This window comes from Herpailurus yagouaroundi, unplaced genomic scaffold (assembly GCF_014898765.1).
Source record: "Herpailurus yagouaroundi ecotype Mexico unplaced genomic scaffold, PumYag 28, whole genome shotgun sequence".
Lineage (NCBI taxonomy): Eukaryota > Metazoa > Chordata > Mammalia > Carnivora > Felidae > Herpailurus > Herpailurus yagouaroundi.
Window position 1 is genome coordinate 91,403,296 of NW_024412376.1, and position 27,452 is coordinate 91,430,747.

At 38.0% G+C, this 27,452-nt stretch overlaps 1 protein-coding gene across 1 annotated transcript in view; it reads right to left on the reverse strand.

Moving 5' to 3' along the window:
- The window catches only part of GRID2 (glutamate ionotropic receptor delta type subunit 2), a 1,464,148-nt gene extending 1,461,228 nt beyond the window's left edge, over positions 1 to 2,920 (reverse strand). Inside the window, exon 1 of the mRNA XM_040478406.1 lies at positions 2,440 to 2,920. Within this exon, the coding sequence (XP_040334340.1) occupies positions 2,440 to 2,527 (88 nt within the window). The 5' untranslated portion in view covers positions 2,528 to 2,920. The remainder of the gene's footprint in view (positions 1 to 2,439) is intronic.
- Positions 2,921 to 27,452: the final 24,532 nt, after the last annotated feature.

Sequence of the window (27,452 nt, forward strand, 5' to 3'; positions counted from 1 at the left end):
TTTGAATTTATTACACTTTGGCTGGGATGGGGGTTGAAGTGGGAGAGGCTTTTAACCTCTAATATGCACACAAATTATTCTTGGTCATTTTTTTAAATTTGGGAAATAACATTATCAGTATATTAAAAAAGATATTTGAAACAATTATCAGTTTGCTAGCTTCATGGCAATACTAGGTAGCCTATAAAAGAAGCGAATCCTCTTGCCTAATGTACTAATTGCATTCAAGTCAAATTGTCTGATAAGTATTCCTTTTAGTAGGATATACAGAGTTCATGCATACAACCAGCTTTCCAAGGAAATCTGTAATTTGTACACAGTTACCTTTTTTTTTTTTTTTTTTTTTTTTGGTCAGGTTATAAACAAGCCATGCCACATTGACAGACAACAGAATGCCAAGGAAAAAATACAACAGTTGTGTTCAATTTAGAAACAAATGATCAGACTGTATTGCAAAATATATTCATCTGGTAAAAGACAGCAAGGGCTGTAGGTGTTTGCAAATAACATATTTATCCTGTAGTCCACAGAATAAGCAATAAAATAAGCATTTATCCACAAGACCTCTCTCCTGAGCGATGAGGAGCATAAGACAGAAACCTCGAATCATAAAATGAATGTAAAGGTACCGTGGTAATATATATCTGCATCCTGCTCCACTCATTTACAGTTGCACATAAACGTATGTCATTTCTTTAAGAGGAGCACAGTTCATTTCTGAATTCTGTCAGAACATTACTGAACCCCTCAATAAGACGGTAATCTCTCCCTGTAAAGTTCTGAACCCAGGGGTCCTGTTAGCCCCCGGGCAAAACGTGATCCAGCAGTCAAGCTACCTAGTGCTTAATTTACTTAATGCATAAGCGGCAGGTATTGTGAATCCTGACCTCATTACCCCTTGCACAGAGACCTATATGTTTCTATTGATATAAATGACAGAGAATGGCAGACATGTTTACAGACACAGCCTCTGAGACCAAGAGAGGGAGTCCCCTGGAGCTGAGGGGCTGGCTGCTGTGGAGGCATACACCAGACAGAAGCCCTTCGCCTGGGCAGGCACCACAGCCACCTGAAGCAGACTCCCCTTCCAGGACTCTGTGTGTGTGTGTGTGTGTGCGTGTGTGTGCGTGTGTGTGTGTGTGTGTGTGTGTGTGTGCGTGTTGAGCAGGGGAGGGGAGCAGGGGGACGAAAAGGGGAGACGCTGCGACCCATCTGTCGCTTCAATTTGAAGAACATAAAGCCGTGTGGACAGATAAAAGTCCTGTGCCCAGAAAAATTCCCCAAGAGGGGTCTCTCTTCTTCCCAGTAAATGAACCTCGCTGGCCCGCGGACGCGAATTTCCGAAAAGGAAATCGTCGCATTAACGCAGAAAAGGCTGCCGGAGCCCGACTCCACTCTGCTCTCACGGATTAGCAAGTGAGAAGAGTTGGAGCCTGAAGCCGCGAGCGCTGTGCATGATAATGACGCGCGGCCCCCGCCCGCCCCCGCCCGCCGCGGCCAGTCCCGGCCCGTCTGGTTGCCAATAGGTGGGGCCACGAGCCTCTCCGAGCCGGCTCGGCGCTCTCCTTGGAGTCTGGCCTCCCGGCCGTAGCCCAAACGCCTTTGCTCTCGGCCCTGCGCGGCAACTCGGAGTTGACCGCGAGACGAGCGAGGCAGGTGCCCGCGAGGCAGCCCACGAGGGCGGCCCGCGCGCCCCGCGCTGCTCGTGCGCCCCGAGGCGGTCTGGCCGCCTCGCCAGGCCGGGGGAGTGTGCGCGAAGCAGCGAGGCGCGCGGCTCCCCGTCCTCGGCCACACCGCCGCCGGCCCCTCCCGCCACCGTCGCGGCGACTCTGCGCGTGTACCGCAAAGCCAAGAGGACGGGAAGAGGAAAAAGAGGCTGGGGGCGCAGCCGGCACCCCGTCCCCATCGCACAACGCTGCGGCTAACGCGGCCCGCTCACGTTGCAAAACCACCTGTTCGATCCGAAGGGAGCTCCCCCCACCCTCACCCCAGTTTTCGCCTCACAGGTGACACCTCTTCTTTCCCCTAAAGATACATACATATATATATATATATTTTTTTTTTTTTAATGGAGCAAATGTACATCCGGGAAAGAATATGGAAGGTAGAGTCGATTAAACTTCCTTTCTCCACACACTTAGAACAGCCCCCGCCCCGCACTTCCCGACACACACGCACAACTGAGGTAAACTCGAGACCCCCACGCATCCAGCCCCGCACTTCCACGATTCACCGTGAAACAACGGCCCAAGTCAAGGTTCGCACAGCCACATCCTGCCAGAAAACTGAACAAGTGTGAGGGAAGGTTAGCGGGAAGGGGCAATAAACCGAAGCCAGCGCCAGTAAGCCACGCTTAAGGGCGGAGAGGGGGAGGCAAAGGGAAACATTTGCTAACCCCAACGTTAAAAGTACCCACAGGCAACACCTGCCCTTTCTTACCGATGTGAATGATTGAATCCGCATTCGCCGAGTCCCAGGTTCGAGACCACCAGGCGGACAAAACCAAGAGCAAGGGGAAAACTTCCATCTCCTCCTATGCTGAATCGCTTTCAGGATGGATTTTCTTTCAATCTATTTTTTAAACCAGTCCGGAGAGTTTGAGGTCACGACAGAGTTTAGCGCAGCTTTTTTTTTTTTTTTCCCCTAAATTCCTATGCGAGAGCAAAGCCTTTAATCGTCGCTGATGAAGGCAGAGCGAATAAGAGAAAGAGCCCAGCCTGAGGAAACCTCCTTCGCAAAGCCGTGTCACTTGGAGGGGAATTTTGGCATCGCCAGAGTTGTTTGCAGTTTGGCTTTTAAAAAATGTATCCAGCCTCGGCTGCTCTCGGGCAGGGGTAGAGGCTGGAGCTCAGACCATCCCCATCGCGGCGCCGGGGCCGCGGGTCTCCAGTCCCAGCTCCGCCGCAACTTCCAACAGACCCCCCCCGCCCCCACCTACGCCGGATGTTCCCCTCCCCCCTCCCCCAATCAAAAAAAAAAAAAAAAAGCGCGCCCCCCCGCCCCCGCCCCCGCCCCAACGGCCCGCAGAGAATCTCTGGTCTTCGTTGCCAAAATAAAATGTAAGTGGAAAGGAAAGGTTAGGAGATTCCAAGCGGAGCAGCCAGATTCCAACGGGGAAGGGGAAAAAAGCCCTCTCCAAGAGGGGTAGTAAAAGTGAACTTCAAGGTAATGCAGATAGTAATGCAGAGAAAATTCCTTTTCTGCGCGAGGCGGGGAGCAGAGCTCGGTGAGGCGGGCCCGGGGAGCCGTTCGCTCGGGCGCGGTGGCGGGGGAGTTACGCCGGGCGCGAGCAGCGGGGCCGGGCCGGCGGAGGGAAGCCTGCAGGCTGCAGGATGCTTTTGGAGCGGTTCGCCCGGCGGGATGCAGAAAGCGAGCAAGGAGCGAGCCTGGCAGCTTCAGCACTAGCCCCACGTTGCCTAGAAATGGATCACCTAGGAGAACGAGCGAGCCCGCGAGAGAGCGGTGCTGTCAGGCGGAGAGAGGGGGAACCGAGAGAGGAAGAGCTTCTCTCTAATAACCACCTCCTCCCCCTATCTGCAATACGAGGGAGAAACAAAATAGTGCTCTCCTTTCCCTTGGAATCTTCAACTGGGACTGAGAAAAAGGCAGGACTCCAAGAGGAAACACGTTGAAGCTCTTTTGTTTTTTTTCCTTTTTTTTTTTTGTTTTGTTTTGTTTTACGAGGTTAAAGACAACCTGAAAAAGCCACCCCACTTATTTAACCTTGCTATTGCTATTCTCCAACAGGTATCAGACTTTTTCTAGTCTTTGCCTGGAATTAGTCACATCGGATAAAAACAAATTAGGGACACCTGGTCACTAAGGGAAAGGAGACCTAGAAAGCCTTTAATGAGATTTCAATTATAAAGTTATAAAAAGGAGAGGACGTGCTAATTATTTTTTATACAGTGATTTTTCCCCCTCTCTCTCCAGAGTATTTTTAAGCAATCAGGATAGAGAAAGGATAAAAAAGAACTTGAAATAAAAAATATAATAATTAAAATACATGCTTCAGTGAAACATTTGATCCAAATATTACATTGAGTAGCTCTGACAACGGACCTATGTATATAAATTCAGAATGAGGAAGTTGGTTGCTTCGCCATGAAAAGAGCTGAAAAAGTACTGAATGACAGCCTCCCAGTCCCAGAATGAAAGACTTTTCTGCATGCTTATTCCTTGAAATAAATTCCTGACAATTGTGACTTCCTTTCTTGTAATGATTATCTTATATCCAATCAGACCTCACTGTAGACTGGAGGTTGGTTGATGCAAACAAATAACTGCTTGAGGCCAGATATTAACAGGCCTGATATTATTTCCATTATAATTGCAATCCTTTGGAAGTGTTGCTCTTTGGGATGTGTGGATGTCCAACTCCTTAAAGTCTTTCAGAGCCCTCTCTTACCTGCATATTTGGCAAACCTCTTTTCTTCTTTCTTTCTTTCGTTCTTCCTTTCATTTATTTTGAGAGAGAGGAGAGCATGACTGGGTAAGGGGCAATGAGCAGAGAGAGGGAGACACTGAGCCACCCAGACGCCCAAACCTCTTTTGAGACTTTCCAGCCTGGTGAATTGGCCTAGTATTTTTCCAAACACAATTGTACGTTCTCACCTCTCCAAAACGCCCTCTTGCATTCATCTTGTGTACTTTTTCCCTGAGCATTCAAGAAAATGTGCTGCCATATTGTTACTTAGGTCAGTAATTTTTTTGGAAGATATTTATTCATCCTCCCAACCACTCCCCTCTCCTACTTCAAGGCTTAGTTCAAATTTTGCCCATGAAGTCATGTCCAGTCCTTTAATATGGAATAAATCCATCCTTCTCATAGCACACTCTACCTTTATATGAGTTAGATAGGACTACTTCTGAATTACATCATCAATGCCCTGAGAATAGGGATCATAGCTTATTCATGTTTTATTCACTGCAGCATTTTACATAGAGCCCCTTTGTTGACTTAGATATCATCACTTCCCTCTGAATCTGGTACAAATCAGTGCTTCCAAGAAGCCATCACTGATTAATTTGTCTCAATTTTGATCATTCCTTTAACTTTATTTTTCCTACTAGTACACATGTTCTCAACATTGATTGTGTTAATATTATTGATATCATTTTCCTTTTTAAAGGTTCTGTTGTGATTTCACAGATCATAGTTACTCGTTACAGATAATGAAGTTTTTGAATAAATAGACGTATCTCTCCATAGCCTGCTATTATATTATTCTCAAGGGTATTTAAAAATTGATGAGTCACTATGTGCTCTATGAAGAAAAAAATTGTGAAATAACCACTAACATGGAAAGGACAGGATAGTATCTTAGAATAAAAGAACAAGGAGGAACTTCAAAACATTAACTGACTCAGTCCTGTAATAAATGTCATTCCTGGAGATAACTGAATACAGTCAATTCATATTATCTTCTGTCTTAGAAATCCATTCTAGGGTATCATGAGCCAAACATTGTCATTATTCCCAAATCCTCCCATTTATTGGTTTTTAAAGGCAACTTTACTTTGGAATAACCTGGAAACCTTTTCAAAAAGGTACTTCAGGCTAATTTAATCAGAATCTCTGGGGTTTGGGGCCCGACCAACATGTTTTAAATCCTCTGACTAGGACTCTAATGGGTAGCCATACTTCAGCACTATTACAGTACTCAAACATTTCAGAGTCTGAGTGACACATCACAAAAACCATAAAGTCATCAAAATGCCCATTCCTGACATTCAGAAGAGATAATAGTACCATGAGATGCAGCTTTCCAAAAGTGACACAAAGTTAATGCAGAGTTTAAGCATAGCAGTGGCTTACCGATTTTAAATTTAAGAATATCGATTTTTTGACTGTCGATATAATTTCTGTATGCAATGAATCCTAAAGTGGTTTTTGTATGAAATATGAGTTTGAAGACATTTTTTTAATTACATGTTAACCATATTTCCTACTATTTTAGAAAATTTCATATTGTGATATAATTAGAGGTATACAAATTTAGTTTACTTAGTTAGCTGGATACAAAGTCCTTTATTATGTAAGTTAGATGTTACATTCAAGAGGGGGAAAAATAAGAAATTCAGGACTTGCAATTCCATTTGGGCTTTTTTTATGAAGACTATCTATTAGTCTAATTAAAGCTACTTGGCTTTAATTCAAGCATTGTCATATAGAAATGGCTTGTTGCATGGAAATTCAAAACTTTGTGACATTCTAGTGTATTTGAAAAAAACAGCTTCCATTCACTAAAGTTTTCACCAATAATTAATTTTGGAATAAAAATGTAAGGGAACCATGAGTTACATATTTATTCTTCCTATGTGGACACAATTCAATTGAGGAATTAGTTGTGTTATGAACATCAATACAGTAATCCCCCCTTATCCACAGTTTCACTTTCCACAGTCTCAGTTACCCACAGTCAACCATGATCTGGAAGCAGATGATTGTCCTTTTGTATCATCAGAAGATCAATAACAGCCTAACACTACACCACAGTGTTTGTACCATTCACATCGCCTCCTGTTACCACATAGGCATTTTATCATATTATGTCGTCATTAGAAAAAGGGTGAGAACAGCATAAAAAGGTATTTTGAGAGAGAGAGAGAGAGAGAGGGACCACATCCATACCATCTATTACAGTATATTGTTATAATTGTTCTATTTTATTATTAGTTATTGTTGTTAATCTGTCACTGTGCCTAATGTATCAACTAAGCTTTATTGTAGGTATATGATAGCAATAAACCTAGTATATATAGGGTTCAGTACTAGCCATGGTTTTTGGTATCCACGGTGGGTTTTCAAATATATCCCCTTTGGAAAAGGGGAGACAACTATAATTTCAAGAACTGGGGGCTAATCTGAGCAGCTTTAAAACATAAGGAAAAGTGATTATTTTTTTATGGAAGAATGGATTTTGGATTTGGGGAGAAATATTAATTTTCATTTTTGGAGGGGATATACAGGCTCCTTTAATCATCTACAATGTACTGTGTATAAAGAGGAAAACATAATGGAAATCCTTGCAATATATAATTCCTTCATTTTCACTTTAAACAAGTACTAAGAATACCAATGTCTAAACTTTAAAATCAGCTGCTCACTCCATGTTACAACGGCAGTAAGTCAACTTACATTAGCCAATTTTAAAGAACCTCAATAATATTCAATGACTCAAGAGATTTGTTTTGCTATAAACTAAATTTATGGGACAGCTTATGTGAAAATTAGAGAGAAAAGTTAGCTTTGAAAAGAACGTCATAGAAAAAGTAGAATGTAATGCATTTTGATCATTTTTTTCTAATTTGCTACAATTGTATCATTAGTATTACAAATGATTAGTCACACAAATGATTCTAAGTATATTACAACTTTAATTAACATGAATATGAAAGGAAAACTATGAGAGAGCAGTGACTGACCACCTGCATATAAAGGCAATAACAAATTATGGCTGTTTTATAATTAAGATGTTCATTTGCAGAGGTAAAAACCAACTTCTTTTTGTTTGAGGGGCTGAAAAGGCAAGTTTTATGCTAAGCATATCAAAGTTCAGAGCTCAATGTGACTTTAGGGCCTCTCCTATTCAATGCCTGGTTTGGTTTTCTAGAAGAGAATGGGAAATTGAATCACAGAAGTTGTAATGACATTTGTTGAAAGACTTGAACCTAGAAAACACATTTTTTGACTTTTAAATATGCTTCAAGAAAACCATTAAATCACACATTTCCACATAACATATTCATATTGGGTATACCACGTCCTTTGGGGGGAGGGGCAACCTTGCAGTGACCCACCACTTTCTACTCTGTCAAATTATGTTATCTGTGTCACTAGTGCAAATCTTATCCTTGATAACAGGTGATATTTCCTTCCTTCCTTCCTCCCTCCTTCCTTCCTTCCTTCTGTCCTTCTTTTCTTCTACATTAAACTCTTAATCCATTCCTCCATTTCAATACTTTCCCTAAATCTGTAAGGCTGCCCTGTCAGAGCAATGTCATGTTTTCTTCTTATTCGATTAGATATACATTCCAACCAAAATTTGCAACTAGATTGATTGATAAGGGTTTTTTTGTTAATATTAGAACTTTACCAAACTTACCTATTATTAACATTATTAATTCAAGTCAAAACTTTGAATTTCAAAGCTTTTTCCACTATCCATACGTTACCCATGATATTGAACTTTTCAAGTTTTATTTTAATTCCAGTGTAGTTAACATACAATGTTATATTAGTTTCATGTGTACAATATAGTGATTCAACAATTCTATACATTACTGAGTGTTCCTAATGACAAATGTACTCTTTAATCCCAATCACCTATTTCACTCTGAATTTTTAGGAGCAAAGATTAGTTATATATATCAGGACATCTCTTTTAGTTTAGATTTCTTATCTCTTCTTACTGGATGTTGATATGGGATTTTAGGTAGAATGTTAACTAAAATCAAACAAGTGGTGGACAGAGGCCAAATGATAACTTACAGCCCAACAGGGGCACTTTATTTTGAGATTGGCCCCTCACTACATTATATCCTGTCCCCACAAGATGGCAGCCATGCTTGATGTAGATTTAATCAGCTTACTTTTGGAATGTTTCAAGACTTAACAGTTTACCAGAGTATTATTAGCCCATATTGGTCAAATGACAATGACTATGAACTTGATGTTTTAAGTAATTTTCTAGGTAACTTGATTTTCTGAATTTTTATTTCTTCTAAAACTTATACATAGGAATAATAAATATCTATTATTCTGTTTTTATAATATCTGCTTTCTTGGCATCTTAACTGATTTCATCAGTTATTTAGGAGTTAAATATCAATAGAACAACATTTACTAATATGCCACTCAGTCCAATGTTAATGAGTAATTAGAACATGGCAATATTATTATGCGACTCAAATTTTGGATGTAAATATTAAGGTTTCTAAAATGAGGTTAATTTAACTATTTTCTTTTCCTAAAGGGAAAAAAAATATTTTATATATCTTGAGTTAAGGAATTGCACTGGCCATGGAATGTAGAAATTGTCTACTAAATTATGATCGATTATTCTGGTGTGGCATATCAGTTCAGGCAAATGTCTAACAAATAGGTCAAAAGCACAAAGAAATGCATGATGCAAACTACAGTGAATATCAATTATCATTTGACCTTTAAAAATAAGATTTTGTTATCTTACCATGGTTAACCATTTAATTCTGAAATTAACTGTTTCTTTTGCAACATATTTCTCTAGGCACATAAGTAACAAAGATACAAAATGTGTGTGTGTGAGTGTGTTTGTGCTCGCGCGCGCGCACGTGCATGCATGCACACCCAATGTGCTGCAATATAAACTATACATTTTAGTTGAAAATATTTTTTTGTAGCAGCAGATATCATGAGGAAAAACTAAAAGGAGAAACAAAAGTTTGGTTAATATTCAATCATCTACACACACACACAGACACACACACACATTGACTTTAGAGTTTTCAAAGTAGTAATAAAACTCTATAAACATTTAATTTCATTAATTTCATTGATCAGTATAGATCCAAATATAATAAATTCCTTATTCCTCATTGGTCTTGCAAATTAGTGGTGAACTTAAGTTTAAATAATTATTAATAAATGAATTAACTAGTGCATGAATGAAAGGATAAAGTGGAAAAAAATTAAATATTATAGAATATTACTCATGTAGTATAAGACAATAACATCTTGACCCAAAATCCAAAATAAGTGGATTATTACTAAGGTATCAAAGTGGTTTGTTCATAATATTATTTCACCCATTTAGTCAGTCTCTTTGTTTACAATTCAGATAGGAGTTATCTGACATACAAAAGATAGAAGGTGTTTTGGAAAGAGTCCTTTGGAAGATGATAATAAAAATTGTCTCAGAAACAGAAGCCCAAATATGAATCTCTGTCCAAATTTAACTTGACTTATTTGCAGTATAGTTTATATGACTAAAAAGAATTCAGGGAGAGGAAAAAAAACTAAAGCTTATATTAGATCTCATAGAATGTATCTAAAATTGGCTAATGTAAAATTAATCACACTGTAAACACTTCGTGTCCTACCTTTCTTTACACTTTGCTGCTTTGTCACATTTAAAAAAATTCATCAAGACCAAGTTGAACCCAGAAATACTAGACACAACAACCTCTAAGTTGTAAAAATGAGACAATATTAAAAAGTTTTAAGATTCCTATGCTGCCTTAGAAATACCTAAACCAGCATTTCTTTCATTGTGCTCTGTGGAACACTTTGTTTTGTTCTGTTAAGAAAAAAAAAGCTGATTTAGTGGCCACATCAGATTGCAAAATGCTAGATAGACTTTTCTTCTGTAAGAGATCCATAGCATACATTCACATATTAAAAACATGGAGAAGTCCTTTAGGAAACAAATTATTAATCTGCGTTCAACCCCAAATATTCCAAATTTATATAACCATCAATTTCCCTTTTTATATACAGAAAGAGCAATGTTTGTTACACTGTTGCAATCCATTTTCTGTTTTCCAAGTAATTTTTTGACCTTTTTTCCCCTCTTCTACTTGCAGATGTTTATATTAGCCAGATTGCAAATCAGTAGGTTGGTATGTCATATCTGGGGAGAGATTCTGTTTTGTGCCGTAATAGGAATTTCCTATATCTCTTTTGAACTTCTATGATGAAGGAAAATATATCGCTGAGCAGTAAACATGTTTTCTTTTTTAAATGCTTTGTAGATTTCCATTTCTGCTTAGGATGTAGAAAGCTAAAGAAGAACATTACTCTGATCCTGACAATAAGAAAATACTGTATTTTCTATAAAAATAAAACTTCCCTTGACCCATTAGAGATGTGAGGTAGTGAGACAATAAAGTAATCTAAGTTCCAAGGAGTGGCAAGCACCTCTAATATGAAACAGGATATAAAACTCCTTCACTTTCACAGAGCACAAAGAATTGGCTGCCATAGTAGCAAGTAAGAAGAAATCAGCAAAAATTTTAATGAACTAAAGGTTCAATGTGGGATAGCATAAGAGTTTAGAATAACTCAGAGTAGCAGACACAAGGGGCATTTACATCCACTCAAGCTCCTTTCTATGCATCTGCACAGGGTGCTCATGGGAAAGAACAAGGGCAGAACAGGACACCAGATAAACCTTGTAACTGCTACAAGCATGGTGGTGTGGAACCACCTCAAAATGTAGCCCACTCTCCTGGATCTTTCTCATTAGGACGAAAAAAAGCTTTAAGCTGCTTTAAGTTACAAGAAAGTCTGTTGTAACTAGGGACCACATACAGATTCAATACTTGTATAGAGGCAGAATTCATCAGCTTTTGGGGCAATGCCAGTAAACTCTTTCTTGACACAGGAACCAAGAAAAGATAACTGCTTCTGGGAGAGTGATGAATCAAGATTGTCTGCCCCTGTGAGAGGGACAAAAAAAACCTTTATCGGTCACAATCCTGTGCCTATATAAAGCAGAGATGTCCTATTGCTGGGAGTAAGTAGGGGATAAAGTATCTCTCCCATTTAAGAACTTCCAGCTATAAGTCTGACTATGGCTTTCATTGGGATAAGAAGGTCAAGAATAATAACAATGCCCCCTTCCTGATGCTCATGCACGTAGGTATTGCCTAAGATCGATCTTACATCAGAAGAAGCAAAAAATCACTTCCTGCCCCTACCAGAAGCCTAGCATTAAGTAATAAGTAATTGAAGGCTACCACATTTAGAGAGGGAAAAGCGTGGAGAGAGACTCACAATTTGACAGGTGTGCAAGAGATTGCAAAAACTGAGAATAAAGCAGAAAAACTGAGAAAACCTTCTAACACCACAAATTTACCCTAATCACATAGCTCAGACAGTGAGAATTCCTAAAGGAATTCAAAGGGCACTATATCAACAACAAAATCCAAACTCAACTTACTCACTTACTACCATTGTAACAGAAAAGTTTTATTCATTTCCAGCTATAAATACTCTTCACCTCAGTCTTTACTGTTCTTCAATTGACAATATTCAGTATTCATTCAAAAAGTGTGAGACAAACTAGGAGAAAAAAAAAGCCATCGTCCAGAGACAAAACAGTAACAAAAGCAGACTGAACAATTATACAAATGTGGAAACTATCAGTAAGAGGCTTTATAATTATAACTTTGATTTAATGTGTTAAAGGGTATAGTGGTAAAGGTAAATAACACACACAGAACAGATGAGGAATTTCAACAGAAAGATGGAAACTATTAAAATGAGTCAAATAAAATTGCCTCCATTCCCCCCCCAAAACCCACGATACCTAAGATGAAGAATTATTATGATGGTCTTAACATATCTGAGGAAGTAATTTGTAAACTTAAAAATAGGTTGATATAAACTATTCTAAAGGAAACATAAAAAGAAAAAAGAACAAAAAGAAAAATAAAAGAACTGAGAGAGTATCCAGGAGCTGTGAGACAATATCAAATGGTCTAACATGTGTGTGATTTGATTTATAGCAGGAAATAAAGAGAAAGGGGAAGAAGAAATACCAGAAAAGATCATAAAGGAAATTTTTTCAGAAAAAATGAAAGACAATAAATCAAAGATTAAAGAATCTCAGAGAATTCCAAGCAGGTTATTTAAAAAAGTGAAAAACACAAACAAATGAAAAGTACCTAAACACATCATAAACTCCTAAAAAAATAAAAATAAATAAATAAATAAAGATCCAATCTTGAAAGCAACCAGAGAAAAAAGGAAACAGAGTAAAAAGTAACAGAATAAAGCTTTTTGAAAGCTTACTCAAGTATCAGATAATCTCCATAGTTTATATCTGTTACAGAAATTGAATAATTCAACCAACCCACGAAGAAACCCCCAGGAACAGATGATGAATTATACCAGAGATTTAAGAAATAAGACCAAATCATCACAAATCTTCTAGGATACAGAAGAGGAGGAAACATTTCCTAGGATGTCCTTTAGTAGTGACTGGATTAACTATGGTACATCTAGGCATTGGAATATTACGTAGTACTTAAAAAAAAAAAAATGAGCCGTCAAGTCATGAAAAGACATAGAAAAAACTTAAATGTGTATTGCTAAGTGAAAGAAGCCAATCTGAGAAAGCTACATACTGTATGATCCCAACTGTATGACATTCTAAAAAAGAGGAAACTGTGGAAACAACAAAGTATCAGTGGTTGCTAGGGCTTAGATGGGAGAGACAGATGAAAAGCCCAGAGGACTTTTACTGGTCTGTATGACACTATAATGGCTGACAAATGCCACTATACATTTGGCAAACCCATAGAAAATATGACAAGAAGAGTGAATCCTAACATAAACTATGTACTTTAGGTGATTATGATGTGTCATTGTAGTTCACATTTTGTCACAAACATACCATTGTGGTATGGGTATTGACAATGGGGGAGGCTGTGTATGTGTGGGGTAGAGAATATAAGGGAATTCTCTGTACTTTCTTCTCAGTTTTGCGATAAGCCCAAAACTGTTCTAAAAAATAAAATCTCATAAAAAAAAGTGGTCAAAATATTTAAAGAGACACTTTACTAGAGAGGTGAAACACAAATTAGCACTGAAAAAGTGTTCCATATTATTACTTATTAAGGAAATGTAAATTAAAACAATAATTAGATACTTTCATATACCTATGAGAAAGGCTCAAATTTTTAAAAAGGGGAGGATGGCAAAGAAAGTGCTGGCAAGGATGTGGAGTAAATGGAAATGCCATATATTGCTGGTAGGAAAGCAGAGTGGTATGGTCCCTTTGCAAGATGTTTCTCATTAAGTAAAACATACAATTTCCATTAGACACAGCATTCTCACTATGTAGTTATCCAAGAGAAATAAAAGCACATGTCCAAAATTAGACCTGTATATGAATATTTACGGCTACTTTACATGTAATTGGTCAAAACTGGGAACAATCCAAAGATCCTCAAACCAGTGAATAGATAAATTGTTGCATATCCATAAAATAAAAGGGAACAAACTCCTGATACATGCAATAGTATAGATTAATCTCAAAAGCCTACGTGGAGAGAAAAACGAGACACAGAAGGCAATATATATTGTACAATATATATACATTCAGGGAAAGCCTGAACCATAAAGCCAGAAATCAGATCAGTAGTTTCCAGAGACTGGGAATGATGGGAGATTATCTACAGAGAGGCATTAAGGAACTTTTTGAGTGATAGAAATGTCCTTTCTTTCTTTTTTAAAATGTTTTATTTATTTTTGAGAGAGAGACAGACAGAGTGTGAGTGGGGGAAGGGCAGAGAGGGAGACATAGAATCTGAAGCAGGCTCCAGGCTCCAAGCTGACAGCACAGAGCCAGACGCAGGGCTTGAACTCACAAACTGTGAGGTCATGACCTGAACCGAAATCGGATGCTAAACCAACTGAGCCACCCAGGGGCCCCAGAAAGGTTCCTTTTTAATGGCATATAAATGTTCTGGTACTAATTCCAGTGAGGGGAGGGGTCCCCATACCAAGGAGCAATTCTCAGGACACCTGCTGGGAATCTTACAGTACAACTCAGTTCTGATACTACCTACTTGGAGATAACATTGGATTCCTCAGGTTAAGGGCTCAGTCCTACAAGACTGCCCTCCAAACACCTGTTCATACGCTTCAGCTGCAACTCACCAGCCTAGGTTGATACCTGTGCTTCTGATCAACTGGTTATAAATCAGAAAGTCCCAAGACTACTTTCTCAGGTTTGATTAATTTGCCAGAGTAGCTCACAGAACTCAGAGAAACATTCCACTTACTAGATTACTGGCTTATTACAATAAGATATAACATAATAACAGCCAGATGGAAAAGATGGGTAGGGCAAAGTACAGAGAAAAGTCTAGGAACTTCCATCCACTCTCTCCAAATCTTCATGTGTTCACCAGCCTGGAAATTCTCTGAACCCTATCCTTTTAGGTTCTTATGGAAGATTCATTACAGGGTCATTTTTAATTAAATCATTGGCCTTTGGTGACTGATTCAACCTCCGGCCCCTCTCCCCTCCTTGGAGGTTGAGGAGGTACTGAAAGTTCTAACCTTTTAATCACTTGGTTGGTTCCCCTGGCAACCAACACACCAAATCACCTCATTAACATAACAAGACAAACTGTCCTCTTACTACAGGAAATACCAAGAGTTTTAGGAGCTCTGTGCTGAAATGGAGTGGAAGGCCAAATTTATATTTCTCATTATAAATCACAATATCACAAATGGAAGACCAAATTTATATTTATTATAAATCACATTATCACAAGGTGATTACAGGATTGTATTTATTTGTAAAAGCTCATCAAACTGTATATCTAAAAAGGGAGAGTTTATCTACACTAAATTATGTCTTAATTATTAAAACTAATAATTATTAATAATTACTAAATTAATAAATTTATTAAATTGTAATATTCCAATAACTTGAGCATGAATAAAATGCCGAGTTAATCCAACAGGCAAGTGGCACATCCCAACTAGACCAACGCTGTTTCTAATATAAGTTTGATTGATTGAGTTTATCCTTCATTAATCTTGATATATCTTCCATAGATAATTTGATCTAATTTTCTACTTTCAATTCACTAGAAAGGGCACTTCTATAGAGGCTATTGAATTTTCTGGAAAACATTTAAGTTTTCTAGAAAAAAATTACTATTCTCCCCACTTTCCCCAGCATAACTCCATAGGAAAAGAAATGAAACATTTAGTGAAACAACTTAATAAATCCCATCATTAATTAAATAGGTCTAAAAACTGTCACAACCTTACTGAATACATGAATGTGTTTTTCACAAATAAATCATTTACATTTCTTTTTTTATTTTAATTTAGCATGTGTCAAGACTCATTAGAAAAAAAAAACCAAAAAGTGAGCATCTTCCAACTGTACTTCAGTTCAAATCATGAAACTTCCATATACATTTTGAAATAATAGCCTTTGCCAATGACATCAGGCCTATGGAAGGAAGTTTTGGGTTAAACACCACATTATATCCTACTCACAGTGACCACACAGTGAGTTTCTGAAAACACAAATTGAAAATGTCTTAATATATGTTTACTATCATCGAATGAATATATGTTTTCTATTTTATGATCATGCATTCTTTCTTCATAGTTCTGCAGCCTTAAGTTCTTTTCATGCTTGTATTGTCAAAAACCGAACTCCATCCTCAGAGCCAAAATACAAAAATGAAGACAGTCTGAAATAAAGAGAAATAAGAGCTTTATTGCTTTGCTGGACAAAGGAGGCTGCAGCAAGCTAAGGCCTTTTGCAAGCCCACCCAGAGGAAGGGTCTGGGGTATTTTATAGAGAAATACAGGATCTATCTGGTTTTGTGTGGGGAATAAGCTTAGGAATCCCCTGGGGTTACACCAATGGGTTAACAAGGCATAAAGAAGTACAAAGCCATAGGATGCTCACGCCCAAGTTTGGGTAAGTAGATTAGGCGAATAATGATAGAGAAGGGGGCTTAGACCCCTAGAATAGAGTTAAGGGGGGGCTGGGGCCCCCAGAATAGAGTAGGGAGGGGCAAAGTCACCAAGAATAGGAGGTGCAAAGGCACCCAATACATAGGTATATGAAATAAACAAGATTAGATATTCAAGGCAGAAGTGCCCTCCAATTTAGTACTATAGCAGAAAGCTGCTTTCCCAGGAGGGAAGGACCAAGTTAAGTAAACAGGTAAATTGGGCTATAGACTATTGCACTGCACTGTGGGTGAAGTTGCCCAGAGTGGAGATAATTAACAAAAGAAAGGTGACTTGTTAACTCTGAGGTGATGTGCCCTACCTGTCTCATCCCCTAGGCTAGCTAAGATAAACAGAGGTGGTGCCTCATGTCTGCTGTAAACAACCTTCCACCTGATTGCCTGGTGCCAGGATTTTGTTTTGTATTAACTCAAACCCCTAACCCCAAATATCTTCAAGACCCCCTTTCCCTCACTTCCACAAGTTAATGTTCACAGATTCATTCTCTCTTTGTGCACATCCATCGCCATATTTGTAAACCTTCTGATCCTAATAAAAACGGGGCAAGGATCCTTATTAAGGGCTCTTGTCTTTTCCAGGACATGAGCCATCTCTTGGTTTTCATCATGCATCCCTCTCTTTTGCTGGCCAAAAGAGAACTTTAGACTTAGAGACTATAACAGTTTTGAAAGGAATTATGTAGGCACTGCCAGACTTGTTCATCACATCTTTGGGGTGGTACTGAAGGGAGCAAAATGCTACGAAGGGAGGAAGGGAGCTTTGCAGAAGAGAGGAAAAAGGTTACTTTAAAATAAAGCTTTGCTGAAGCATTTGTGCAGCCATTTTGATTTTTGTTCAACTTTATGCTTTTAAGCGTTTCACTTCAGTTGAAAACTTCCATCCCATCAAACATCTAATGAGTAAAAATGTTATAACCTGCCTGAAATAGTCTTTGATGCATTAAACATAATTTGCTCTTAGAATTTGGATCCATATTTTACCATGACAAACAGCATCATTACAGTTGTTATTTTCCCTTTTGTACAGTATTTCTATCATAAATTAAGAAAGAATCATAGTTCTGATGATATGACAACTAACATGATCAATTATTTGTAATGGTTTAAGAAATAAATTTAATAAGGAAGATATTGTTTCATCAGTAACCATAGTAAAAGAGCAATTCACCACCCCTATTGAATAATTAAATTTCCAGATAAACATTCTCAAATCCCACACCGATATGTCCCCATAGCCTTATAAAACAAAATATTTTAATCACTTGCACTATTCATATGATATAAGTTAAATGTATTTTTAAATATCAGTTAGGGGCACCTGGGTGGCTCAGTTGGTTAAGCATCTGACTTTGGCTCAGGTCATGATCTCACAGCTCGTGAGTGAGTTCAAGTCCCCTATTGGGTTCTGTGCTGACAGCTCAGAGCCCAGATCCTGCTTTGGATTCTATGTCTCCTTCTCTCTCTGCCCCTCCCTCACTCGCACTCGGTCTCTCTTTCTCTCTCAAAAATAAACAAACATTAAAAAAGATTACAAACAACAATAAATAGAGGTTAAAAAATTATTCCAATTGAAAAATGATCTCTTAAGTGATATTACAATTAAGAACTTTACATGTGCTACACTTATAAAGGGTTTTTTTAGTTAAAATTTGAATCTTTTTTGTTTTGATTCAAATGGTTTAGAATTGAGAGATTTATTCAATAAGGAAGGAATACTTCTCAAATGTTTGAAGATATGGCTGTTTAGGTTATATTACCGGTATTTCTTCTGTTCTATTTTAAGCCAATGAGTAATAGCTACCAAAATCTACAGGCAGAACTGTAAGCATATTTTTGACCAGTTGCTATACATCAAAGAATTGGCCACTGAGATTGATAATCAAGGTAAATTTAGTATGTAATGAACAGATTCCCTATTATGGGGAATACATTTCCTTCTATTCCTTCCAATTGAAGCAAGACTCTACTATTTAGCTGTTTCTCAGCATATAAGGGTGAAATCACAAAATTCTTTAATAAATTTAATGAATAAATATGTACATAATAGCAATTGATGATATTTAAATTCTTTATCTCTTTATTAATGTTAAGACTTCAATCTTTCTTGAAAAATAGACATATATCAAGATTTTAACTTCATGATAAAAATAAATGGAAGTCTCTAAGGAGGGAAGAGAGTGCTTTCCCAATTATATTTGTGAAATAATTAGTGACAAAAATTCTGAAACTTACATTTATCACCTGAAAGCTGTAGGGTAAAGAAAGTATTTGAAAAAGGAGACATTATATGATACAAACTGGACTGTTTCCATTTGTCTTTCTTTATCTTCTTTCTGTATAGAGTGATCATTGGGATTCTGGACAGTATCTAAGACAGCATGATTAATTACTTTTTTTAAATCTATGAAATGCCATGCTTAATATTTTTCTTCGGAAAATTTGGGAGTAAAATATGTCAGAAGTCAGAAGTTCTGTTACACCTCTTTTATACTGCTTCATAGAAGGGGATAGAATAGTCCATAAGGTGTTATGTGTACACAAACTCTCTCTTCCCTTCTCTCTCTGTTTCTCTCTCTCTCTCTCTCTCTCTGTCTCTCACACACACACACACACACACACACACACACACACACACACACACAATTGCTTACCTCACCTGTGAATCTTGCTTTTTCTTATACCTCCTGTTTGCTTTTACTTATCCTCTTTGTTCCTACCTCAAATTTTAGTGAGACTTTAGAATTTTTACTTTTCTTTTTTTGAAAAAGAACGTTATGATCCTATTTAAGTATTTTAAAGGTATTTAAAAACTAACAAAAATATGCACATTATAATAAATGCTGGATTTGAATGTTCATAAAACATAGCAATCCTCTTGTGATCTTCAGATAGTGGGATCACAACAATTATTTTCTTAAAGTATAAAAATATTTTTCCTGTATTAAAGTTATTCAAGGCAAGGGTTAGAGTAATTTTATTAGCAAGTTAAAGCTCTATATTAATTATGAATGAATATGTACAGAAAAAGAAAAATACTAATCAAATTCTCTCTGATGAGGAAAGTTGTGCTAGAATATTAACTATAAAAATTCTCTTTGTATTTGCAGTTTTAGGTATTAAAAATGTTAATTAAATTTATTCAGTATTCTCAAGTAACAGCTTCACTTCTATAAAAGTGTCAATATGTTATTGGGCACTAATACCCAGAACTTTAAGAATCAAAGCACTACAGAATATTTATTACTAAGAACATTATCCACACAATAGTATTACCATAAAAGAAACACATTTCCAATTTTTATTAATGCACTAGTGGTGATATAAAATAAATTCCATTTCTACATATCCAAATAGGTTGAATCCTGAGGCAATTCACAAAAGTGAAAAATATTTGTTTACCTAAACAATATTTCTCATGTCAGAGAATAATCATAACTTGAACCTTACTATTTAAACCATTTAGATTATTAGATTAACATAACAGAAGAGGAATCACATGTATCTTTAAATTTTTCTGCAGATAATTTAAATAATAAGAGAGTTTATTTGCTCCATTCTATGGGGAATAGAATAATGCCTCTTCATATATTTGGGTTTTGTTTTTTTTTTTTTTTTTGTAACAGCCAGAGTTAATTCTAAGCAGGATCAAAGTTGGCAGGCATTTGTCATCTCAAGGCCACACCATGAAGCTCTCGTATCAGCTGGTTACTATTGCTGATATTCACTAATCACAGAATCATTTTGTTGAGTAATTTTCTTCTACTAAAATGGAATCCAATCCCCCAGGAAAAGTGATACAAGCATGAATTGGGTATTTTAATTCTGTGGTGGCAAGCTGAAAACAACTCTCCTCAAAATTAAGAACTGGTAGATTTTGTTGTTGTTAAGAAAATGATTTTAAAATATCCAGAGCCAGGAATGGAGACAGAAATGGTCCAGAGAGTAATCAGTTGTCAACATTCAGAATGCTGGTACTTAAAAGGGTATGGAATAGTATCAAATATAAAATTCTCCTCTTTCTCAATTTTTCTAAAGCAAAAATGCTGAAAAGTTAGAGTGAACGTTTCCAACAAGCTTGCAATCAAATCAGTATGAAAGTGACTACATAATCCAGTCAGTCAGTGTGCTACATTTGAGAAATGAAGATTCCGGCTTAGGTATACGTGAGGAATCAATATAGGATGTTCTTTTTTAGGAGAAAAGCATTATGCTATCGTTACCTGGAACAAACTGAAAGCTCTGGACTTCATCGGAAGCGCAAAAGTCATATTCATCTGTAGAATAAATGAAGAATAATGAGCTTAATAGTATTGCTTCAGGAAAGGCAGAAATTACATTTTCATGGCATCATGAAGGTTAATGTTATGATGTTAACAAGCATGAGTTAGGCTTTTGGATGATAAAAGTGATTCTGTTGCCACAGCTGACAGTCAATCAATTAGCCTATTTTTCAATGTGTGAAAAACTATGCTTCATCTATTTGTCCAGTTTTATAGTTATTTTTCAAAGGAGAGCAAGTCTAGTACCAGTGACTCTGTCATTGCCAAAAACAAACTGAAACCATTATCTTAACTTTTTAACTATATCCTCCCCAAATTGAGGAATGTTGGGCATGTATAATATTGAAAATATAGACACAATTCCTTTCCCTTCCCTCTATCCATACCTTTTCAAAGTGCCTTTGCAATTCCTCGTATTAAGAAGTATAATCTAAGGGGGGGGGGGCAACATGGCAGAGAAGTAGGGGGATCCATACTTCCCGCATCTCTCAAAGAAGAGCTGAAGACAAAGGACTTTGAACCCCTGAGAGTCTGGGAGGAAAAGAGAATGAGTGTAACAGGGAGAGGCCGGAACAACCTGACAGCCGATACATGGCTGATTGCCAGCTGGGGGAGATAAAATGGGGCTGCGTGGGCCCGGAGGGGAGGGATCCCCTTCCGTGGAGAGAAAAAGGGAAGAGAAAGGGCAGCTGGGGAAGTGTAGGGCTGCATCTGGAGAAGAGAAAAAACTGGGACCGGGAAGGGGAGGGATCCCATCTCTAACTGTGGGGCTATCTTCAGACTGGGGCCTGGGGCCCAGTTTGCCAACCTGGGGAGGAGGGGAGCCCCCCCTCCCCCGGGGTTCGGTGGTAGGTCAGGGGCGCAATCCGCAGTAGGAGAAAGCGGTCACCTCCCCAATGTGATGCTGCACAGGACAAAACCAGCCAGGGCCACAAATCAGGCAGCATAGAGAGGCGCTTCCCCCGTGCCGGAGCGCATGGAGTGGGAGTTTGAATCCCAGCCAAGCACAGCAGACAGGAGTCGGGGAGCCAGACAGACCTCCCTGTCTGCAGCAGGGGCCCAGTTAGGATGACTTCAATGCTGTCCATGGGGTCACTGGAGAAGAGACTGGGGCGTCGCCTTTTTCTCCCCACCACCACCAACGCAGGGCCTCAGGGAACAGTCTGAGGGGTTCACAGTGGAGGCGGGACCTGCCTACACCAGACCACGCCCCTCTGCGCCAGGTCACTGCGTATCTACTACAGCAGGATAGATGCTTTGGAACCAGTTGGCCCCCTCTTCCAGATCAGGGCTGCTGCATTGCCTGGATTAATTCTAGGACAATTCTTGTTATTTGCCTATATATTCCTCTTTCCTTTTCTCCTTCTTATCTCTTCCTTCCTCTAGGCTGGTTACTCTGGTTGTTGGTTTGTTTAAGCAGGTATATTTAATCCATTCTCTTGATACATGTTCTACACCTCCTTCTTCCTCTCCTTTCTCTCTGGAATAATCAAGCTATATAGTTTCCCTGTCTGGGTAACTTTATCGTTGTTTCTTTTTCCCCGCCTCCTTTTATATTTTCCTTTCTCTCTCTCAGGATTAAGCCATTTAGTCTCTCTGCCTGGTCAATGTTTATTTTTTTCCTTTTCCCCACCCCTGTCATTTCTCTCTTTGTATGTGCTTTTCCATCAGCACTGCCTCCACCCTGTCCTTTACTTGTAGCTGGTGTTCCTGGTTTTTTGCTTTTGGGTTGTTTTTTGTTTGTTTGTTTGTTTCATTTGTCTGTGTGTTTGCATGTTTTTGTTTCCTGTTTGTTTGTCTGTTTGTTTTCCTTTTCAGGGCTACTTCAAGGAACAAATCAAAGCACACCTGGTAGAGGGTCCAAAACATCACTATGAGTAGGGAAATAAAATAACCAAAGTCACAACGAGAGCGAGTAACACTCTTCAAAAAACACCTCCTGAAGGGCCAGGCCCTGGACAGTGTATGACTACCCTTTAATAAAGCAGTGCTCACAGGTGCAGAGCACATGTCAAGCTTTTAAAACTCATAAGGGACATAAAACTAGCCAAAATGATGAAACGAAAGAATTCTCCTCAAAAGAAATTCCTGGAAGAAGTGACAGCTAAAGAATTGATCAAAACAGATATAAGCAATATAACTGAACAAGAATTTGTAATAATAGTCATAAGATTAACCACTTAGCTTGAAAAAGGCATAGAAGGCAGTAGCGAATCATTGCTACAGAGATCAGGGAACTAAAATATAGTCATGAGGCATTAAAAAATGCTATAAATGAGGTGCAAAATAAAATGGAGGTGGCCACAGCACAGACTGAAGAGGCAGAGGGGAGAATAGGTGAATTAGAAGATAAAACTAGGAAAAAAGAGGAAGCTGAGAAAAAGAGAGATAAAAAAAAATCCAGGATCATGAGGGGAGAATTAGAGAACTAAGTGATTCAATCAAATGGAACAATATCCATATCATAGGAATTACAGAAGAAGAGAGAAAGAAAGGGCCTGAAGGTGTACTTGAACAAATCATAGCTGAGAACTTCCCCAATCTAGGGAAGCAAATAGACATGGAAATTCCAAGAGGCCCAGAGAACTCCCTTCAGATGTAACTTGAATCGATCTTCCACAGAACATATCATAGTGAAACTGGCAAAATATAAGGATAAAGAGAGAATTTTTTTTGTTTCCTTTTATTTATTTATTTATTTTTTTAAATTTAAATCCAAGTGAGTTAGGATATAGTACATCAATGATTTCAGGGGTAGCCTCCTTAATGCCCCTTACCCATTTAGCCCATCCCCCCCCCACAACCCTTCCAGTAACCCTCTGTTTGTTCTCCATATTTAAGAGTCTCTTATGTTTTGTCCTCCTCCCTGTTTTTATATTATTTTTGCTTCCCTTCCCTTGTGTTCAACTGTTCTGTGTCTTAGAGTTCTCATATGAGTGAAGTCATATGATATTTGTCTTTCTCTGACTGACTAATTTCGCTTAGCATAATACACTCTAATTCCATCCACATAGTTGCAAATGGCAAGATTTCATTCTTTTTGATTGTCGAGGAATACTTCATTGTGTATATATATATACCACATCTTCTTTATCCATTCATCGGTCAATGGACATTTGGGCTCCTTCCATACTTTGGCTATTGTCGATAGTGCTGTTATAAACATTGGAGTGTATGTGCCCCTTTGAAACGGCATACCTGTATCCTTTCGATAAATACCTAGTAGTGCAATTGCTGGGTTGTAGGGTAGTTTTATTTTTAATTTTTCTAGGAACCACCATACTGTTTAAAGACAGAATTCTGAAAGCAGTTAGGGATAAATGGGACTTAACATACAAAGGTAGACACATAAGGGCAGACCTATCTACTGAAACTTGGCAGGCGAGAAAGGAATGGCAGGAAATCTTCAATGTGATGAACAGGAAAAATAGGCAGCCAAGAATCCTTTATCCAGCAAAGCTGTCATTCAGAATAGAAGGAGAGATAAAAGTTTCTCCAAACAGACAAAAACTGAAGGAATTCATCACCACTAAACCAGCCCTACAAGAGATCATAAGCGGGGACCCTGTGAGTGAAATGTTGCAAGGACCACAAAGGACCAGACATCACCACAACCATGAAACCTAGAGATAACACAATGAATCTAAACCAATATCTTTCAATAATAACACTGAATGTAAATGGACTAAATGTTCCAATCAAAAGACTTGGGTTATCAGATTGGATAAAAAAGCGAGATCCATCTATTTGCTGTCTACAAGAGATTCATTTTGGACCTGAGGACATCTTCAGATTGAAAGTGAGGGGATGGAGAACTATCTATCATGCTACTGGAAGTCAAAAGAAAGCTGTAGGAGCCATACTTATTTCAGACAAACTAGACTTTAAACTAAAGGCTGTAACAAGAGATGAAGAAGGGCATTATATAACAATCACAGGGTCTATCCACCATGAATAGCTAACAATTATAAATGTTTATGCACCCAATTTGGAGCACCCAAATATATAAAGAAGTCACAACCATAAGCAATCTTATCGGTAAGAATGTGGCAATCACAGAGGACTTTAATACTCCACTTACAACAATGGACAGATCATCTAGGCAGAAAATCAATACGGAAGCAATGACCCTGAATGACACACTGGGCCATATGGACTTGACAGATATATTTAGAACTCTACATCCTGAAGCAATAGAATATACTTTCTTTTCAAGTGCACATGGAACATTCTCAAAGATAGATCACACACTGGGTCAAAAAACAGCCCTCAATAAATATAAAAGAATTGAGATCATACCATGCACACTTTCAGATCACAATGCTAATAAACTTGAAATCAACTACAGGAAAAACTCCAAAAACATGGAGGCTAAAGAACATACTACTAAAGAATGAATGGGTCAACCAGGCAATTAGAGAAGAAATTAAAAAAAAAAAAAAAAGGAAACCAATGAAAACAAAAACACAATAATGCAAACACTTTGGGATGCAGCAAAGGCAGTTCTAAGAGGAAAATACATTGCAGTCCTGGCCTATCTCAAGAAACAAAAAAAATCCCAAATACAAAATCTAGCAGTACACCTAAAGGAACTAGAAGCAGAACAGCAAAGACCCAAAACCCAACAGAAGAAAAGAAATAATAAAGATAAGAGCATAAATAAACAATATAGAATTAAAAATCCCCACAAATAAAACAGTAGAACAGATCAATGAAACTAAGAGTTGTTTTTTTGAAAAAATACACAAAATTGATAAACCTCTATCCAGGCTTCTCAAAAAGAAAAGAGAGAGGACACAAAGAGATAAAATCACAGATGAAAATGGATTTATTACAACCAATCCCTCAGAAATACAAGCAATTATCAGGGAATACTATGAAAAATTATATGCCAGCAAACTGGACAACCTGGAAGAAATGGATACGTTCCTAAACACCGACAAACTACCAAAACTCAAATGGAAAGAAATAGAAAACATGAACAGACCCATAACCAGTGAAGAAATTGAATCAGTTATCAAAAATATCCCAACAAATAAGAGTCCTGTACCAGAGGGCTTCCCTGGGGAATTCTATCAGATATTTAAAGCAGAGATAAAACCTATCCTTCTCAAGGGGTTCCAAAAAATAGAAAGGGAAGGAAAACTTCCAGACTCATTCTATGAAGCCAGCATTACTTTGATTCCTACACCAGACAGAGACCCAGCAAAAAATAGAGAACTACAGGCCAATATCCCTGATGAATATGGATGCAAAAATTCTCAATAAGATACTAGCAAATTGAATTCAACAGCATATAAAAAGAATTATTCACCATGATCAAGTGGGATTCATTCCTGGGCTGCAGGGCTGGTTCAACATTCACAAATCAATCAATGTGGTACATCACATTAAAAAAAGAGAAGATAAGAACCATATGATCCTGTCAATCGATGCAGAAAAACCATTTGACAAAATTCAGCATCCTTTCTTAATAAAAACCCTCAAGAAAGTCAGAATAGAAGGAACATACTTAAACATCATAAAAGCCATTTATGAAAAGCCTACAGCTAATATCATCCTCAATGGGGAAAAACTGAGAGCTTTCCCCCTGAGATCAGGAACACGACAGGGATGTCCAGTCTCACCACTGTTGTTTAACATAGTGTTGGAAGTTCTAGCATCAGCAATCAGACAACAAAAGGAAATCAAAGGCATCAACATTGGCAAAGATGAAGTCAAGCTTTCGCTTTTTGCAGCTGACATGATATTATACATGGAAAACCTGACAGACTCCACCAAAAGTCTGCTAGAACTGATACATGAATTCAGCAAAGTCACAGGATACAAAATTAATGTACAGAAATCAGTTGCATTCTTATACACTAATAATGAAGCAACAGAAAGACAAATAAAGAAACTGATCCCATTCACAATTGCACCAATAACCATAAAACACCTGGGAATAAATCTAACCAAAGATGTAAAAGATCTGTATGCTGAAAACTATAGAAAGTTTATGAAGGAAATTGAAGAAGACAGAAAGAAATGGAAAAGCATCCCATGCTCATGCATTGGAAGAATAAATATTGTTAAAATGTCAATACTACCCAAAGCAATCTACACATTCAATGCAATCCCAATCAAAATTGCACCAGCATTCTTCTCAAAGCTAGAACCATCCTAAAATTTGTATGGAACCACAAAAGACCCCAAATAGCCAAAGTAATTTGAAGATGAAAACCAAAGCAGGAGGCATCACAATCCCAGACTTTAGCCTCTACTACAAAGCTGTAATCATCAAGACAGCATGGTATTGGCACAAAAACAGACACATGTACCAGTGGAATAGAACAGAGAATCCAGAATTGAACCCACAAATGTATGGCCAGCTAACCTTTGACAAAGTAGGAAATAGTATCCAGTGGAACAAAGATAGTCTCTTTAACAAATGGTGCTGGGAGAACTGGACAGCAACATACAGAAGAATGAAACTAGACCACTTTCTTACACCATACAGAAAAATAAACTCAAAATGGATGAAAGACCTGAATGTGAGATAGGAAACAATGAAAACACCAGAGGAGAAATCAGGAAACAGCCTCTTTGACCACAGTCGCAGCAATTTCTTACTTGGCACATCCGAAGGCAAGGGAATTAAAGGCAAAAATGAACTATTGGGACATCATCAAG